This window comes from Sceloporus occidentalis, unplaced genomic scaffold (genome assembly GCF_023333645.1).
Source record: "Sceloporus occidentalis isolate IW3139 unplaced genomic scaffold, rSceOcc1.0.p SCAF_4, whole genome shotgun sequence".
Classification (NCBI taxonomy): domain Eukaryota; kingdom Metazoa; phylum Chordata; class Lepidosauria; order Squamata; family Phrynosomatidae; genus Sceloporus; species Sceloporus occidentalis.
In genome coordinates this window covers 144,310,578-144,330,157 of record NW_028316984.1, presented here as the reverse complement: position 1 = coordinate 144,330,157, position 19,580 = coordinate 144,310,578, and the positions used below count along the sequence as shown (strand labels likewise).

At 40.5% G+C, this 19,580-nt stretch overlaps 1 protein-coding gene across 1 annotated transcript in view; it reads right to left on the bottom strand.

Annotated features, from left to right (window-relative positions):
- SPTBN5 (spectrin beta, non-erythrocytic 5) overlaps positions 1-19,580 on the bottom strand; it is a 155,573-nt gene that overhangs the window by 45,849 nt on the left and 90,144 nt on the right. Inside the window, exons 39-47 of the mRNA XM_089523147.1 lie at positions 19,072-19,263; positions 15,423-15,515; positions 11,260-11,378; positions 9,786-9,900; positions 8,918-9,031; positions 7,093-7,217; positions 5,392-5,558; positions 1,814-1,998; positions 188-265 (exon numbers count right to left, since the gene is read on the bottom strand). Of these exons, the coding sequence (XP_089379273.1) occupies positions 188-265; positions 1,814-1,998; positions 5,392-5,558; positions 7,093-7,217; positions 8,918-9,031; positions 9,786-9,900; positions 11,260-11,378; positions 15,423-15,515; positions 19,072-19,263 (1,188 nt within the window). The remainder of the gene's footprint in view (positions 1-187; positions 266-1,813; positions 1,999-5,391; positions 5,559-7,092; positions 7,218-8,917; positions 9,032-9,785; positions 9,901-11,259; positions 11,379-15,422; positions 15,516-19,071; positions 19,264-19,580) is intronic.

The window sequence follows — 19,580 nt, the reverse complement described above, 5'->3', positions numbered from 1 at the left end:
AGAATCAACACAGAATAAATGCAAAAGCAGCCAAATGTAGTAGGTGAGGAATCACAAGGTCTAGGGAACAGTGGGCCTTTTCAAGATGAACATGGAAAGTAAATTTTCCTTAATGTGATTTTAAAAATGTTTTCTACTCTATGATAGCACTATTTCCTTTCAGTTGAAAAGAGTCCATTTTACTTACCCCCAAGTCTTTATTTGCTAGGAAGGCCTCTTTGCCGCCAAGCCAGCTTTCGTTCTGCTCCACATAACCAAAGAATTTCTGTGCAGGATACAGAGAGAGTAGAAGTTCCTTTTCCAATACACTCAGGATAGTGCTTGAATCTGGAGCCACAGTTATTTCTAGAAAATCTAGCAATACTTAGAACAGGGTCTGGGAAACCTTTGGTCCTGCAGATGTTTTGGACTTCAGTTCCCAGAAAACCCACTTAGTATGGTCAAGGTTGAGGAATTACTGGACTTGTAGTGCAAAACATTTGTAGGACCAGAAGTTTCCCAGGCCACTACCAAGCATCTAATTATTACCTATTAATTATTAACTACACCAGTGGAACAATTATTATAAATCAGTGCAGCAGATCAGTTTAGGATCCTGAATAATTAGTACTGTATAGGTAGATGGCACATTTATTTTGTTTGTTTTAATGTGTTTGCAGGTTTGTAATTTTTAGTTCCCTCTCTCCTTCCCATCATCAGGTATTAGCAGCCTTATACTAGGTCAGATTATTTTTTCACCAAATCAAGTATTATTTATTCTGACTGATTCACAACAGCTCTATAATACTTTAGGCAGAGTTCTTTCACATGTCCTGCTACTTCCCTTTAGCTGGTGATGTCAGGACCCATTGTGTGCAATGCAGTTGCCCTCTCAAAGAGCTACATTCAAATGTGCAGTAAGAAACATCTATTTTTTATGCATTCATGAAGACAGGGCACAGCTTCCACAAGAGAGGGCATGAACATGATTTCTAGACAAATATGAGTCTAATTTCCTTTCATTTAGAATTCAAACCATACCACATGGCAAAAACTCGTATGGGACACAACAAATACACATGAACACACAGGCAAAAAATTATTAAAGTTAATCTGTGGTTAGTTTGGTGAACTAAAACCACAAGGTGACGCAGTTGACCCTTGACTGCATTTCATTCTTCCCTCTTTTTGGGCCTGTATGCACTGCCCAAAAGGTCTGTGCTCCACCCAGCCTTGCATCATCCTCTCTAGACAATGAAGACCATTAGCCTCAGGCTGGGATCAGGAACAATGGGTGCAGATCTGGTGGATCCAGCCCAATCCTGGCCTAGAGGGGCATTAATCTCATCTAAAAAGACCAGCTGTTTGTCATGGAGTTTCTATGAAACTCTGTGGTGACAGCCAGCAGATCAGATGGTCCTGTGAGCACTGTAGCTGCCCCCACCATTGCGTCTGTTCAGGCAACCTTTATAGCAGCCTGTAACATCAGAAGGGTATACCTGGCTACCTTGGTCTAGCCAGGAGCTCTGTTTCCATCCTTACAGGCCATGATAGGGTCTTCTGAGCAGACATGATGGTGGAGGCAGGTATGCGATGTGCAGTAGTAATGGTCCATGGAGCAGGGTTGGGCAGCAATGTAAACACCTGTCTGTCACCATGGCAGCCCATGGACTGACCTCTGCTATCCTGCCTGTCTGTTTAAGACTTTTAATTTGCAAGGTCTCCACCTCCCTAAATGCTTAATTTTGGATTTGCGTCAACTTCTGACCCAGAAACCACTGCTTTGCAATCTTCCTGATCCTTGCTGGTGGCATGAGACTGCTTCTTTACCTACCTGTAAGTCCTTGGCTTGAAGCAGTTTTAGATGTTGTTCTTGCCAAGCCTGGATCATTTGCGTCAATGCCTGTTGTAGCTGGATGAGGGAATGATGAATCTCAGGAGTTGCATAATGACCAGAGTTGGTGAGTTTCTCACTGTAATTGCTGAGTGCCTCAAACCTTTCCCCTCGTGCTTCAATCTCTGCCTGAAAGATATTGGGCAGACTGATATCAAATATTCATACAGAACCAGCTATCCAGGCTTTTATCTTTATAGAACAAAAATAGCCTCTATCTAGTACCCTTCCAGTACTAACATGTATATTGTGTCACTGGAAGAGCACAAGAACTCAGAGACGAAAGAGGAGGAGGAGGGGAAAAAGAGAGAGAGAGAGAGAGAGAGAGAGAGAGAGAGAGAGATCCTTTTTGTGACAGTATTAATACAGATACCAGTATCCCTAAAATGTCTACTTTTTATTCTCAAACAGATTCCAGCATATAAAATAAATAAATACATGCTTCCATCTTTTTTGCTTACCACAGAACGTATGTTAAGGACAGAGCAGAATATGGAATAACTGTGCTATGTCTTTTGATTGGTAGTGCTAGAAGCCCTCCATCTGAAAATAGCTTGTGCTCATTTGCATTGCTCATATGGAAGTTAAGTCAAGATTCTTTACCCATCACAGACCAGTTTGGGAAGTTCTGCTATGCATACCATCTCCTTGGGAAGTTAAACCTTTTGGATCACTACAGAAAATTTCTTATGGAATGTTCATCTTGGGAAATCCCACGGGAAATCAATCCTGTTTCCATTAAAAGACCTTTTTAATCTCCAAAGTTGCATTTTCATATCTATATACCCTTGATTATTTAAGTGCTTTCTCACTTGCAGCAGCTCTGTAATGGATAGGAAGCCATGCTTAGCTACCAGCCCACTTCTCACAATATGATCCGAACACCTTTGATGTAGGGATTTTACCTTAGACTCATCCCTCAGCCAAGGCAAATGCACAGCACAGTGAGAAAATTTCCAAAGCACTTGACCAACCCTGTAGTAATCAGATTCTGTCTCAGAAGGAAGAGTTGCAGCAGAACCAAACCAAACCAGACAATGGGTATACAACAGTTTCATCACCACCATATATGACTAGTTTTACATATGGACATAAATGACACTACATAAAATAGCTAAAGCAGAAGGAAAGAAGCTCTGGACATAAGAGATTCTGTTGTGTGGTCATAAAATAGGAGGTAATGCAAACAAATGAGGATGACAGAATCTCCGTCTGCACTAAAAAATGTTTCTCTCTTCAAATATTCCCATATAATTTACATGAAAAAAAAGGAACAGCTAGTAATGACACTAGACTTGAAAGGGAGTCCCCTTTCAAGCAAAGCAACAGAGAATAGGAATGCAGATACAACTGCTTGATGAAAATTGGATTGCTATTGCTTGTACATCTCAGTTATCAATGATCAAACTTGGTAAGGTCAGGCATCCCTTAGACTAGAAAATATTTCAAAACTAAGGTCATGTTCACACAAAGATTTTTCAGTGGATCTTTACAATGTTTTATTTTTCTTGGTGTAATCTGAGGTGTTTTGCCACCAAAACCAATTCATTTGTCAGCCTAGGCCATACTACTGTTCTGTTTGCTTGTTTGTTTTTTTACTGGTGTGAGAGAAACCAAACATCCCAGTTTACACTTTGATGTGTGTAGTAGGTGTGGCCATTCAATGTTTGCCTATTCTCACTTTATTTTCAGTAGGGGAGGTGGAAAGAGGGACTGTGCATGCTATGAATAAGGTCTTCCTTGGGTATGCCATAGTCTCCCTGATTCTTCCTTTTAGTTTATTTGTTTTAAAAAATCTGCAGCACTCTACTGCTATAGCAATATGGCAGCAGAGAAAGCCATTAGAGTCCACTGAAGGAATGTCACAATAGTGCAATTATGAGAGCGCAAAAGATAATTAAAATAAAGAAATATGGGGCAGGGGAAATAGCCAAATAGATTGTTGTTGTTGTTGTTGTTGTTGTTGTGTGCCTCCAAGTCATTTTTTGGTAGCATAGTGATGGTATAAACTTCACTTCTCTAATGGAACAAGAGACTGGTGTGAAAAGGTCCTAAGGTCTTTTAGAGTGGAATAGCATTGGTAAAACATCATTTTTACAAGATGATTTTGCTGTCGAATTGTCATTCTGATGTAAATCCAAGTGATTGCTCCCCCTCTCCCAAATCCATTTATCACCCCCAGTAGGGTTCTATTCTGCTTTTCTTTTCTGCTGTGAAAGATCCTTTTTATACATATTACAATTTAGGGGTCAAATGGTTTTAGGTGGGTGGGTTCTGGGCATGCAGTGGGTATGGTTCTTAAGGGAAAATCTCAGCCTATCCTCATTTTACAGGCACCCCTCCCTTTTTATGGGAGATCCATTCCAGACCTCCCCGCGAAAAGGAAAAAACACCAATATTCAAGCCCCATTAGCTTGAATGGCAGCGTGTGCTCCATTTTGTCCTCCTCTGTCTGCTGCCTGTGAACGGGCGAGGGACGTGGATTCCAAGTCCGCAAAAACAGAAGGGCGACTGTATTTCCATATAGGAAAGTGCAAGGAAGTCCATATAGACCTAGTAGTTGTCATCGTTTTCCTTTCTACATATTTTCCATTGTTATTTTTTAAAACATGGTACTGTGGAGCCTTACCTTACATGGGGGATCTGTTCTGGACCCTCCCCCCTGTGTAAGGCGAATAACATGTATGCTCGAGCCCCATTCAGTATAATGGGGCTTGTGCTTGTGGCAGGGCAGTGCGTGCACACCATGGGCACATGCACCATTCATTTAATTGCTGCACGGCTTCTGCGTAAACCGGAAGCCACGTATGCTGTGCCTGCATATCGAGCGGGCACACAGTATTATAAAAGCAGCGTAATCATGCTCTACCATCAAAGGTTAACCTCCCCCCCCCAATAAAAGCACAATTGTACTACTCCTTCAAAGTTCTACCTCCCTCTTTCCCCCTTTGAGCTCTTGATCTCACTGTCCCCACTTTCCATCTCCCTTCCCCCACTTGATGCACTCTCATGGTTTCTTATTATTTTTCTTGATGGAACATGCTTGTGCAATTGTGATAATGCCATTCAAAAATAGTGTGGGAAATATGGGTCAGGGAAAAGTGAAAATTCCAGGATTATAGCCGAATATGACTTGAAAATGTCCAGGGGAGATAAGTAGGGGAGTACGGGTACCTCCATTGGCTTTTAGTGCAGAAAAGCTAAAGTGTGGATAATTGCAGTAACCTTCAGACTGAAGCTAACGTACGAAATGTAACATTACAATCCCAGTGTCATAATGCTAATATAAACCTCACTTCTGTAGAGGAACAAGGGATTTGTTCTTCTAGAGCAGTGATTCCCAAACTTCAGTCTTCCAGGTGTTTTGGACTTCAGTTTCCAGAATCTCCAGCCAACTTGATCAACAGTCAGGAATTCCGAGAGCAAAACATCTGGAGGACCAAAGTTTGGGAACCACTTTCTAGAGGAACAATGAAACAGACCAATGTGAGGAAATAAAGAAGTGATGTAATCAATACTTGCCTTTCTTTCTTGATGCTCCTCAATCATACTTTCAGCCTCGGCAAAACTTTTCGGAAAACCTCCAATCTCAATCCGACCTCTGACGTCTTGAATCCAGTCTAGTAGCTCCCTCATTTCAGAGTCAAACTTGTGCAACTGGTAAGAGGCTGCCAACTTCTCACCCCTGTCACATAAAGAACAATCCAGAACTATTTCAAGTCTGATCTACCTACAGCTATTTTTATGCAGCTTCTGTTGTCTTGAAACATTTATGTCACACTGATGGAATAAAGCCATCTTCATTGGAACAGAAGGCTTGAAAACTGCACATTTTCTCACCTTGGTTACCTTAACAGTATGTATGAACCACATGTGTATGGCTTTGCAAGTTTCTTATTTATAACTTTTATCTTCTCCTCCAGCAGCATTTGCACAAAAAAGGTAGGAAAACATACAAACATACAGACTGTTAGAGACAATGTGGTACAGTGGGTTGAGTGTTGGACTAGAATTCTCACAGGATAGATTTGAATCCCCACTGAGGCATGGTAACCCAGTCCCTGGGCAAGTCACATCCCTTCAGCCTTAGAAGAGACAGTGGAAAATCTTCTCTGAATACATCTTGACCAAAAAACCTTCTGATAGGGTCACCATAGGTTGGAGACAACTTGAAGGAAAATAACAGTAGCAACAAGGACACACATAGCCATTCCTCCTACACGTTCTACCCTAGTTCTGTCATAAAAGTCTTTGTGAAGGCTTCATTGTACCTGAGCTACTCAACATTTTTCTGATACTGTAATATGGCCAGATGCCACCTTTTATCCTAATGGGGAATGGAAGCAGAGAGAAGTCTAAAAGTTAGCAGTGCAAGAAGTAGAGTGGATACCCTTCTCAGAGTAAGATATATTCAGATGAGAACCAGAGAGCCTTATCACACATGAATCAGGAGCCCCAATTCAAAGCACTTCCGTAGCGAGGGTGAAGCAGGGTCACTTCGAATCCAAGGCAATTCACGTGATGAACTATCACACGTGAAGAACTTAATTGTGGTGATTCCTGAGTCAAAGCAGAGTGAGAGCACTTTGAATTACCACACCAGTACATACCATGCGGAGTCAACAATTTGAATTGGCACCCTTGCGCATACTCAGTGGGGGGTTGAATGCATCAAGACCTTTTACACTTCTGGGGTGAAGAAGGGGGCCACTTCCTAGTTCCACTTTCACATAAATGCAACCCTCACATGAATTGTTCCTGTCATCTCTCCCCCAGTCTCTGATAGCCCCCTCCTTTGCTCCCATCTCTTCCTCCAGCCTCCTGTTTCCTTCCTCGAACCCTGTCATCTACATGTAAATCTACCCTCTGTTTCATTCCCCCAACCCTGTCATCTACATCTAAATCTACCCTCTGTTTCATTCCCCCAACCCTGTCATCTACATCTAAATCTACCCTCGGTTTCATTCCCCCAACCCTGTCATCTACATCGAAATCTACCCTCTGTTTCATTCCCCCAACCCTGTCATCAAGATCTAAATCTACCTTCCGTTTCATTCCTTCCATCCCTTTCCAGTTTGACTTATTTTTAATTGTGCTATGACTAGTTCTACCTACACTCAATAATATATAGTACAATGTGTTTGTAGATTCAACCCAGCAAGAACAGGTAAATAAGATGGTGGCTACAGACTCAAGAAAGAACTATTGCAAATATTTACCTTTGCTTGGTCAGACCCTGAAGTCGTAGCCAATGGTTTTTCATTTCTTTTTGTTTTGTAGCCAGTTTGTCACTTAAGGAAGATGGATTCCTTTTGCAAAGTGGGAGTGAGTCCAGCTCCAGTGGCTAAAAAGTTAATCATAAACAAATATTGTGTTTTAATTTTTTTTGTGATCAGGTTTGGCATCTTGTTTTTAGTTTATTATAAGCTAACTTGGGCCACATGTTGGTGTGACAGTAAATAAATAAATAAATAAATAAACAAACAAACATATGCAGTCTAGAAAGTTATCATGCTGTTTTTTCTAAAATACTCCTTTGATTTAATAGCAATAGCAAGTACATTTCTATACCGTTTATCAGTGCACTTAAGCACTCCCTAAGCAGTTTACAAAGTGTAAGCTAATTGCCCTCAACAATCTGGGTATTCATTTTAGTGACCTTGGAAGGATGTAAGCCTGAGTCGAGCTTGAGTCCTTCACTGGTATTGAACTCACAATCTTATGGTTTGTGAGTGAGTGGCTGCAGTACAGACATTTAACCACTGCACCACCAGTATTTAAAATAAAACTGCACAAATGGCTAATTACCAAAAGGTAATTAAAAGGGATAACACAGTAAGCCTATTACAATTGAAAAATAAACGAACAAAGACCAAACGCGTTTCGACTAGAAGTCTTCATCAGTGGTCATGGTAAACTGATATTACAGCCTTGTAAAGTATATCATATAATATGTTGGGACATCAAGTCACAGTAAGCAAGTTGTTGGTCCTCTTGGACCTAGTATGATCCAGCCCTTTTGGGAGGTGTAAAGGAATTTATCTGCCATTGCACTGGCGCTCTGTATGTTTTGACACCTCCTTATGTTTGTTGTACTATTAGGGATTTGCAGTTCTCAAGCCTAGTACTTACTGGCAATACTAGCCTTGTTTACATTAGGGTGTGGCATACAGGCCAGCACAAGCCTGTCTGTGTATAGGATCGCATATATTCTATGCATTTTTATTCTTTTTGCTTTCTATTGTTATACACTGTTTTAATAAAATTACTGTGTTTTCTATTTTTATCCCCCCTAGACTTTTGGTTTTCACACTTGTTGTTTTGGGTTTAGGGTATCACCTTCAAGTTTTCCTCAACCTTTTTGCTGCCACCAGCCATTTGGGGCCCAGAATATGCCTTTTTTTAAAGAAGGAAGTGATCAGAAAATGATTTCTGATCACTTCTGGTTGCTAAAATGGCCCAGGATTGTGGCATTGTGAAAATGCCCCCCAAGTGGGAGAGCAATGTCATCCAAGGTCTCCTGCAGGGTCAATGTGGCCTCTAGTCTCCCACAATTGCCCCAGCTCTGGACTAAAGAAATGACGATAAGCATATGTGAACTCTTTTTTGCAATAAGACTTTTTATTTGTACTATATGAGGCTAAAGCTGCATCTGCTCCACTATCAATGCCATGGCTCAGTGCTATGGATTTCTGGGAACTGAGACTAGACGATATAAGAACAAAGTGTTTCTTAATTACAGAAAATGGTTATACAATTCTTTGTTCTTTTTCTGAAGTATGTTCCTGACTGAAGTGTATAGCTTCTCATTTGCTAATACTCTGTGAGTCGCCACAGAGTGTTATATTTCCAATACTCATATTATGTAGTAGACATACATGTTGATTCATATTATGAAGAAAAATACGGATCCATTGGAAATGAGTATGATATGAATGTGATTATTGCACTTAAAAAGGTGTCTATGAAGGGCAAAATTCCAGTGGACATGTTCATAATATTTACAATATCCATTTCACACATCAATGACTTCTTGTCTTTTACCTCCATTTTAGACTGAATGATACCAATTTCTCTCTCCATTTCTTCATGTCTCCGGATTAGGTTTTCAGTACTTGCTATATCTTTCCCATAATCCAGTGTCTGAATTAGTGCAGTCTTGGTGGTTAAGGGGAATTAAAAAAAAAAAAAGGGGGGGGAGGTAAAATATTAGAACACAGACCTTTAAATGGTCATAGTTGAAGAAATATCACTAAATTTTCCCTTTAATTTTTTAAAATATTTTATTGATTTTAATAATTCAGTTACAATACATAACCATACAAAACAATCTTGCAATCTCTCATTCCTCTCTCCACCCCTTAAAATCCTTCCTTATTGATCACCTAGGTGATTAATCATAATCTTTTAAGCATATACATAAGTGGCCCTCCACATTTAGGCTCTGGCTTTTGCAGATTTGGTTACTTGCGAATTTGATTCCCTCTAGAAATCTCTAGATCCTCTAGCACAAATCTGCCAAAGAATTGACCACACAGTCACACACAGAAATTCCTAGAGAGGTGTTCTTCCAGGTAAAAATATAGTGTTTTTTATTTGCTTTCCCCCCCACTTTCATGGAGGCCCTGTGCCTCTAACCCCAGTAAATGTGGAGGGCCCACTGTATTACAACTCTGGGCAGGGGGAGGGGAATACTACTATTTCCACTCTTTCATTAGTTTGTAGAAAACTCAAACCTAAAGATGAAAATTGCTGTAATTTATTTGATGATGTTAAGGTGTGTTCTCCCCAGATTTTCTTTTTTTGCATATATTACAATAATTTCTGCATCTCTCTCAGTTTATTTGCGTTGTGAAATATTCACTTCAGGGAAATAATAAAGGAGATAAAGGGGATGAACAAATCAGATCACCTTTTCTGTGATTCTCTCTGTGATATCATCAGTTTCTCTGATCAAGGCATGGATCTCCAAAGCTCCTTCCAACTTCTGCCTGTAAGCTTTTAGATCACCATGAAAATTGTTCCACCTATACTGAAACAATTTTAAATACATTATTACTAATACAGTGTGGAAAGAATATTATAAAATACTTGATTTTTTTCCTCCAAAAAGTAGGTTTCTCAATGTTGGCTAAACCTTATGAAAAGAATCCTAAACAGGTGATAATTCTTGCAGTTCAGGACTTATTCTGCATGAAAATGCATTTTTGTGTGCAGAAAAAGCACAGGGTTTCTTGCTCAGACAACAGAATTTCATGTGGAAAAAACAACAACATTTCCATGTAGAAAATGCTGTTTTCTGCACAAAAAATGTCTATATGTTTAGACAGAATGAGGCTTAAACTACTAACTGTCTTCAAAACTGTGTGGATTCAATTATTTTCTCACAGCAAGGAGGAAAACTATAAAATAATTCATTCTTGTCTGCACGAATGACATTTGCAAAGATTTAGATCCATATATAATATGTCAGTGATGATTAGTTCCTATTAGCTTTTACATCCCTCTCTTACTTCTGTAAATGTGTGCATGTGTGTACTTTTCTTTTTCACCTCTTTGAAGTGCAGTCTTTCAGAAACAAAAAAGAAGACCTTGGAAGAAAAGTTCCTCATGTAGAGGTGTACAATTAAAATACCAAGGATGAGGGGAGTACAAGAGGGTGCTTGTGGTCCCCAAGCTATCTCTCAGTCCAAATAGTGTGGATAGCCTTGGTGACAGCCCTCCTGGGTTAAAAATGCTGCTGCTGAGTGCTAGGTCAGTGAATGGTAAACCAATTGCCATTCAGAACTTGATCCTGGAAGAACAAGCTGATCTGGCATGTATAACAGAGGCCTGGTTGGATGAGGCTGGGGGGGGGGGGGTAATCTCTCTCAGATTTGCCCACCAGGATTCTCTGTGCAGCAGCAGGCAAGACCTGGGGGGCAGTGAGGTAAAGTTGCAGTGGTCTATCATGATTCCATCCCCCTGACCAGATGCCCCCTCACACAGTCTACAGGTTTAGATTTTGAGTGTATTTATTTAAAGGTGGGTAGCTGGGACAGAATAAGGATTCTGTTGGTGTTACTGCCCACCCTGCTGCACAAGAGTCTCCTTTCCTGAGCTAGCTGGGGTGGTCTGTTGCTACCCAGCAGTATCAGCTAGACCAAATGTCCCCATCATTGTTCCTAGAAGGAGATTTATGGAAATTATATATATATTCATATTTTCTACCTGAAAGGGAAGCATAGCACAGATGTAGAATCCACATATCCAGATTTAGAATAAGTAGCATAACTATGGCAAATACATGTGTAGAACAAAACAGTAGTCCTGCCATCCCACTACAATGCCAAAGCTGATCAGCTTTGATTGAACATTTGGGCAAAGGTATGGATCTCCACACACACCTTTCATTGAGCTGCTTTCGTCTCTGGTATATTGTTTTCATCTCTTCTGTATTGTCTTTCTCTAATTGTACAGCAATGGCATTGATGGCACTGATGTGGGCATCATCCACTGTCATTCTCTGTAAGACCAGTGTCAAAGAGAAACAGATTGATTTAGGCAACAAACCAGACCACAGCTCTTTTACGCTGAGCCTTCTAAAGCCACAACTGTGGTTCAGAATGGTACTGCTATCTGCCACACCTCGCAAATTTAGAATTGAAATGAATAACCACTTTTACTCAAAACTAGCTTTGTTCCCTCCTAGAACACCATAAAAATGGAGTAGTGTGAACATGTTTTATTCACTTGCTCACTTTGGACTTCAAAGATGTGTAGGGGAAACTTGCCTCCATGAATAGAGAGATTAGTGTAATAAAGACAACAAATTATATACAGTCCAGATGTCAGCATTTAAGCTAAGCAATTGGGCATCAAAGCAGTCACATGATTTATCATTTATAGTGGTTTTGGAAAGTCTGCCCAGCATAGTGCATACAGCAACATATAACTATTCATGAAAAACTTGTTTATATATTAGCCAATCAATGAAATGCGGTCATTAAGTTATAATGGAAAATTACTAAGGAAGTACCATGTGAAAACTATTCATGTTGAATCTTTTGCTTACATTTGAGAATATTATTATTAGTAGTAAAAAGCACCAGTTAGTTGATAGTGTCAGAATGGTTTGGAAATGTTTAGTCTGCTTGTGCTTGAGATGCCTAAGAGGTGAATACTATGCAGCTTCTAATATTTGTCCTGGTTGAGCATACATTTTCTTCACCATGGCTCTACTTACTTTGACTTAACGGTCACCCTCTGACCTTTCTGTTTTATGTCCCATGGAACTATCTACATAGGAATACTGTTCTTTCTGTTGGTCAGGGCTGAAGAAGCTGCTCCCTCTTAGATGTTGTTGATCCTCACCATGATTGGAACTGGTGGAAATGATTGTTTAACAATATCTGAAGGACCACAGATATATCTGAAGGGCCACAGATATCCTGGGTATCCTGTAGGTACTGAAGTCACTTAGAAATTATATCTGTGCAAATATATTCAGATGTTAGGCCTGAAGTAGACCCATGGAATGAATGAGATTTATATAGGTGCTGACTCACTCTACAGCAACTGAGGCCCAAAACAGATAGGCCAAATAATGTGGCTTCTGGCTGCTTTGGTGGTGTGGTGTTTAGATGGCACATGCCCTCAAAGCATGCAGAAGCTGTGCCAAGGGTGTGCTGAGGTGGGAAAAGCCACCCTTTCCAGGAGCAGATTATATCTGTTCCTGCTGGCGCCCCATTTGGGACTGCTGCCGTGGCCCGCTTTGAGAGTGGGCCATGAGATCACCACGGTCCCATGCCAATCAGTGCAAGAGCGGCCTCTGGCCCTTCCCTTTGACCCATCTGATTCACCTCCTAGTCAGCAGACCTTTTGTAGCTAAGACTACCAATAAGAGTCAGTCTTCTCTGTTCATTTTATTTTTAATCCAATTTTTGTTTTCACTGACTCCTTTAACTTGATTCTTTTAATTGTTCTTTTCAAAAAACATTTTGATTAGGAGACTGGAATTGAGAAAGGAGGTTTGGTTTAATGTGGCTTTGGCCAAGAACTCTAGTTACTGAAAGAGAAGCATAGCACAGATGTAGAATCCACATATCCAGATTTAGAATAATTAGCATAACTATGGCAAATACATGTGCAGGGTGCTTCTCAGAAAACTTTATCCTGCAAGAAAAGTAGCAGTTTGTGCCTGTATGCCACATGTGTGTGAAACAAACATTAGGTGGTCATGCTAATGCCTTCCAGAATATCACAGAAATATGGCTTCTCTCTTCTTGGGCACACTGCAGAAAGAAATTACAGGGCCAGACTAGATATAACAACATCTGATGGTAAAACTAGATGTGACATCAATTCAGTAAAGGGTATCTGCTATTTTTAGAGAGAATGAATAGAGGTAGGGATTGGGATCCTGGTAAGGTGTGTGTATCTTAAACATTTGCTTCAAGTTATAGTCCAACTGCTCCCTGTCCCCTGCTGCCTATGTCTTTTCTTTGGCTTGGAAAGAAAGTTCCTATTGCTACTGGTGGAAGCTTTTCCTCATAATCTAAATAGCAGTTGTAGGGTAACCATCTAGATCAGGAGTGGGCAAAGTGTAGTCCACAGGCCACATATGTCCCCCAGGCTGGTTTTTGTGACTTTCAAATGTACTAAATGCCATCTAGGGGATGTTTCTACCATGTTTGGAGCCCCTCTGAACCCCCCAAAAGGGTCAAAATGGGTGTGGGAATTGCCTCAGTGTGACCCAAAATGCTCTCTGGGGACTCAAGAAGGCGCCAAATCAAAGTGAGAATGTTCATGATTTGGGGTGGGGAAGGGAGTGATAGAGAGATTTTTTTTTAAAAAAGTATGATGTCTGTGTAGGAAGAAGGAATTATTGTATGTATCAGAATAATAGTTGTGATATATATCATTTATTCATTTTTCTTTTAACCCCCCCTTCCCTCACCAAGGAAAAAGGGTTTGGCAGCTTCAAACTCAATATGACGTTGAAGGTTCAACCCCCACCCCCACCATTTCTGCATTATATTATTAGTGAGTGCTATGGGCTTTACCAGTCTGCTTCAGCTATTAAGTTTCTTACTGTGGTCATATGGGACCCAGAAATTTTTAGTCCTGTCTGGTCTAGCAGTACTGATTTTCTGTAGCTGATGTGGGACCATTTAGGCATTCTGCCCAGAATTGACAGATGCATTTTCACTCATATGTTTTGGGGAACAGGAAACAACTATGAAGAAAGTTCAAGTTTTTCTTGAGATCTCTGTGTTTTCAGGATTATTATGTAGATAATATTAATTTTCCTTTTGCCATTATGGGTAAGAAGCCCAGGCTGAGGACATTGGTACAAAGAAAAATTGAGAAAACTGGAGGAATGCTGGAAAGGAGGAGGATGCCAACAGACACATCCAACTTCAAATTGTCCATGGGTTTCTGAGTGCACTCTGCCAGAAAAATAGATCACTTTCTGAATCCATTTGCTGTGGTTGCAAGGTTAGCTTTAATAGTTCACCTCTGAAAGACGTCAGCACAAACAAAACTGGATTAAGTGGATAATGTGTCACTACAGTGACTGGTTACAAGTGTTTAACACATTTCAATGCCTAAGTTAGCACATCCATACCCAAGGGGTTGCATGATAAGTCAGCCATGATGATTCACCATCACAGAGGCAGAACCTGAGAGGTCACAACAGAGAAAGATGAAACAGCCAGCTGTCATGTCATGCTGCCCTTGCTCAAAGTGTTACTATATTTTCACTAAATGCTAATGTTGTTTTGAAAGCTAATCTTATCAGGGCCATATTACATTACTGTAATTGCATTATATTAAATCCAATCAATTCTGCCTATCAAGAAATAGTATCAAATTTTAAAAGATGAAAGGATTTTGGTATGGTTAACTCAATACCTCATAAACTGGATATGAAAAAACTATTATGAAAAATATTTGGTTCATCAGAGCTTGAACTGCAGGGCACCTCTGTACTTTGTGTAGTACAGTACACTGATGTTAATGCCAGTCTTTCCCATAGCAAACACCCAGAGTGCCACTGATGGGCAGACATCTGTAAGAGCTCGTGCATGAACATCTGGAATGTATCAAGGTGTCATGTTACCCTGAAGTATGTATACTATTACTGAAAAGATGCATGACTGTATGTCCCTGCGTGGTGGGGTGAGCTACCATTATTAGTCCCAGCTTCTGCCAACTAGCAGTTTGAAAGCATGCAAATGCAAGTAGATAAACAGGGACCACTTCAGTGGGAAGGTAAACAGCGTTCTGTGCAATCGTGCTGGCCACAATCATGCTGGCCATATCACAGAGTAGTCTCTGACAACGCTGGCTCTTTGGCTTAGTAATGGAGATGAACATCACCCTCTACGGTCAAACACAACTTGACAACCTTTATGCCCTAATCTTTAACTTTACCTTTATGTTCTAATCTTTACACCCTAATCTTTTACTGATCTATACTTTTATCAGCCAAATTGACATTTAACATTTACATGTTAAAATGTGAGATGCTACCTAGCCATCAAAGTTCAAAAATCTCTCTTACCCCTGATGATCCATGGAACTCATTCAGTTTTTTAATGAGCTGTAGGCAATGCTCATAGTCATTTCCAACATCACCAATATTAATCATGACTTCCTAGGGAAAATCAAAGAGTAAAATTAACATCCTACACTGTGCACACTGAACATCCAGAATGTGTTTCTGGTGGTTTTCCCCAAACTATCACATGAAGATTAAAGGTGGTCTAAGTTTCGTAAAGTATACTTTATTGCACTGCACTGTATTATGAAATGATTTAGTCACAATATTTGCAGCACATATTGTTTGCTATAGATGTAAATACAAGGGGTGAACATTAAATTCCTCCTAATTAAAAAGTCATTATGAGACTGCACACATGGGCCAAAAAGCTGCCATTCTGGCGTTCTCCTGTTAGAACGATGCATGGTCCAAACGACACTCCTGGTGCAGGCAGTTTGGATGACGTCTGGCATGTCCTGCACCAGAACTGGGGAATCACAAGGTTGATATGAATTAAAATAACTTTCCTGTTGTTCTGGATCTGTTGGGAAGATCCATAGCCTTCCATTTCTGCATTGCAGCAGCCGTCTGCAACCCTGCCACAGCAGACCATTCATTCTGACTTTAGAAATGAATGACCTGTGGCAGCAGCGGACATGCTGGGTGGTGCAGTGGGATGTTCTGGCATAGAAATGGAGGGTAATGGGGGAAGGTTGGAGAAGCTGAAGGCCCACGATACTTTTACAGTAGTTCGGCCAAGAGGGAGCTCAAGTCGGGCGTCCCTCAAGGGACAGCATTCTGTGCCCAATGCTGTTCAACATTTACATGAAGCTGCTGGGTGAGATCATCCGGAGACATAAGGCAGGATGTTATCAGTACGCTGATGACACCCAAATATATTTCTCTATATCTCAGACTGATGCAGTGAGTAAGGATGACATCTCTCCTCTGAATGCCTGTCTTAAGGCGGTAATGGACTGGATGAGGGAAAACAAACTCAAATTGAATCCAGGTAAGACGGAGGTACTTGTAATAGGGACCCCTAATCTGGGAATGGAGTTATGCCAGTCAGTTCTGGATAGGGTCACACTTCCCTTGAAGGACTCTGTCCGCAGTCTTGGGGTGCTCTTGGAGTCATTGCTCCAACTGACAGCTCAGGTGGTTGCAACGGTCAGGAGCACCTGCTCTCAGCTTCAACTGCGCCCCTTCCTGGAGCAGGGAGACCTAGAAGCAGTAGTACATGTGCTGGTAACCTCTCGACTCGACTTCTGCAATGCCCTCTACATGGGGCTACCCTCGTGCCAAGTTCGAAAACTTCAATTGGTACAAAATATGGCAGCCAGGATGGTCATGGGCACATTCAGAACTGCCCATATTACACTGGTACTAAAATCTCTCCACTGGCTGCCTATCAGTTTCCGGGCAAGGTACAAGGTGTTGGTTCTAACCTTTAATGCCCCACATGACTTGGGTCCTGACTACTTGCGGGAGCGCCTACTTCCATATAATTCTCCCTGCACACTTTGGCCTTCTGGGAAGAATCTCCTACAACCTAAGATGTTTTTAATGTTTGTAATTTTTATCTTGTTTTTCAAAAATTTGATGTATTTGTTTGAAATTTTATAATGTAGATACTGTTGCAAATTGTATATTGTTTAGTACCTCTGTTGTAACCTGCTTTGATCTCCTTGGAAAAGCGGGCTATAAATAAACAGTATTATTATTATTATTATTATTATTATTAAGAAGAAGAAGACCAGACTCTCAGCGGAAGTCCAGAGGACCTTCTCATCAGTCGCTCCAAGGCTCTGGAACAACATGCTGGATGAGATCCGCCATATTACCACCTTGGAAGCCTTTAAAAAGGCTATTAAGACGGATCTCTTCCGGCAGGTCTTTCCAGACTAGGTTAGATCCATTAGATCCATTTGACTTGCCTCCCCCTCTATTGATACTGATATCAAAATTGATTTATACTATCACCCCCATCACTGCCCTAGAGGCAGACCAATTTCTTACGTTAATATATCCGAAATTTTAGTGTATTCCTATTGTACAGTTTTAAATCTTTTGATGTTTAATCTCTTTTTATGGGTTGATCATTGTTTTTATGATTGGGGGGAGGGTTGGGGTTTTTGGGGTTTTAAATTGTAATTTTTAATTCTTTGATGTTTTATTTATACTGTTGGCATCCGCTTTGATTCCTTTGTGAAAAAGTAGAATACAAATAATAATAATAATAATAATAATAATAATAATAATAATAATTTCTTTAGAGTGCCCTGGACTATACTGGCCAGTGAAGACAAGGCCTATGATAACGAAAAGTGAGAGGCCAAATGAAAGGCTCTATCACTGTCATAGCATTTCTTCCCATACCAAACACAATGGCTCTTCCAATAGTATTAATTTATCATTGGCTATTAAGATATTTAGAATTAGGTGTTGCTAGGACCAAAGGCCAAAGGCCACGACAGAAGTTGAATGGCATGTGCATGTCATGCACAAGCCCCATTATTTTCAATGGGGCTTGAGCATACACATTATTTGCCTTATGCCTAGGGGTCCGGAACGGATCCCCGTATAAGGCAAGGGCGCACTGTAATTCACTAAAGAAATTTGAAAAACAGCTGTTCAACATGTTCACCATAAAGCCTGCATTCATTGGTTTAAAAGCACCAATAACATGCTGTAAGGTGACTTTTGCACTGTTAGCAATTATGTGAATAGCTAACAAAGCAAATAGCAGAAAAACAATAGGGACCAGGGGGACTGGGAATTAGCAGTGTGTTTAAATTTTTGCTCCTCTGCTGCTGAACTTTTAGTCCCCCTTTCGGTCACCACATCTATTTCTCCCAATGCATATAATAGAGAATGGGGTGTGGTGTGGAGTGGAAGGTATTGAATCCAGATGAGGACTGCAGCAGAGGACAAAGTGTTAAAGGCCCCTGTCCTCTGCCCTGTCCTCTGAATCAGATCCTGCCTCTGCACTTGCTATTTAATTTTGAAAAGTCATTTAAATGCCATCTTAAAAGCCTCGGTATGCAGTTTTAAATACACATGGACAAGTACAATGTTTCTATGCACAGCACTCTCATTTTGGTAATCTGAATCTGTCTTCGCCTAGAAAATGCTGTGCAAAATGTTTATGGTAGTGTTTCTTGCAGGAAATGGAAAGTATTCTAAATGTTTCAATGTGTATATTTTGCAGCTTTTAAGAATACTTTCCATTTCCTGCAGGAAACATTACCATAAACATTTTGGAAAAGAAATTAATATCATGCAGCTTTAGCATTTTCAAGTGTCCATGGCTAAAAAGATGTTTTCTAACAACTGTCTTGGCCTGTGGATTTCAGGGCCTGCCCTACTACTAGGTAGAGTGTGAGCCAGCTCCTGCATGCAATAGATATTCTTAGACTGAAACAAGTGGTAAGATATTAGATAACATAGCTGTGTGATGTGCCCTGCCATGTGATGTGGCCAGTCCACTGCTTTCAGTTGTGGTGGAACATGCTGTTCTGTCACTACTGTTGAAGTAAGATTTAGCTGTCAGGCTTGTCAGCTTTTATACATGGAATGGGAAGGAATGCCATCTTGTCCTTTGCTTCAGGCAGCAAAATGACTCATGCTATCCCTTGTGAGTTGCAACTTCCCAACAGAGTCTACTGACCTTGTCTCTAATCCAGGCCTCTGCATGGTCCACTTTTTGTAGAAATTCCAAGAAATCTCTACTTTCTTCAAGCATCTTTCCACGTGCAGCAATAGCACCTTTCAGCATCTCCCAATGTTCTTGAAGTGAGCGAGTTTTATGCCGAATATCTCCTGATTTTGGATGATTCTGGCCTAGTAGGATATCTCCCATCTTCATATAATACAAACGAAATTATTAGTAAGGGAAAATGTACTGTCATATATGCTCATCTATAAATCGAGAAATTCATGCCCCAAATTGACTCCAAAATCCCAAGTCAACTTATTTACAGGTCAGTATGGTAATGTGATAGCAGCTCTTTCAGATTTCTCCATGAAGTCAGAAAAGCAGTTGCTTTCTTTTTTCAGCCAAGCAGAAAGAGTCCTAGGTAATTGATTGATAATGCTGTTTGGTTAAGAGTCCCTTTCCCTCCGCACACCTCACTGTCTGGGGCATGAAAGCTGAAACGCTGAAGCAAAAAGGCTCAA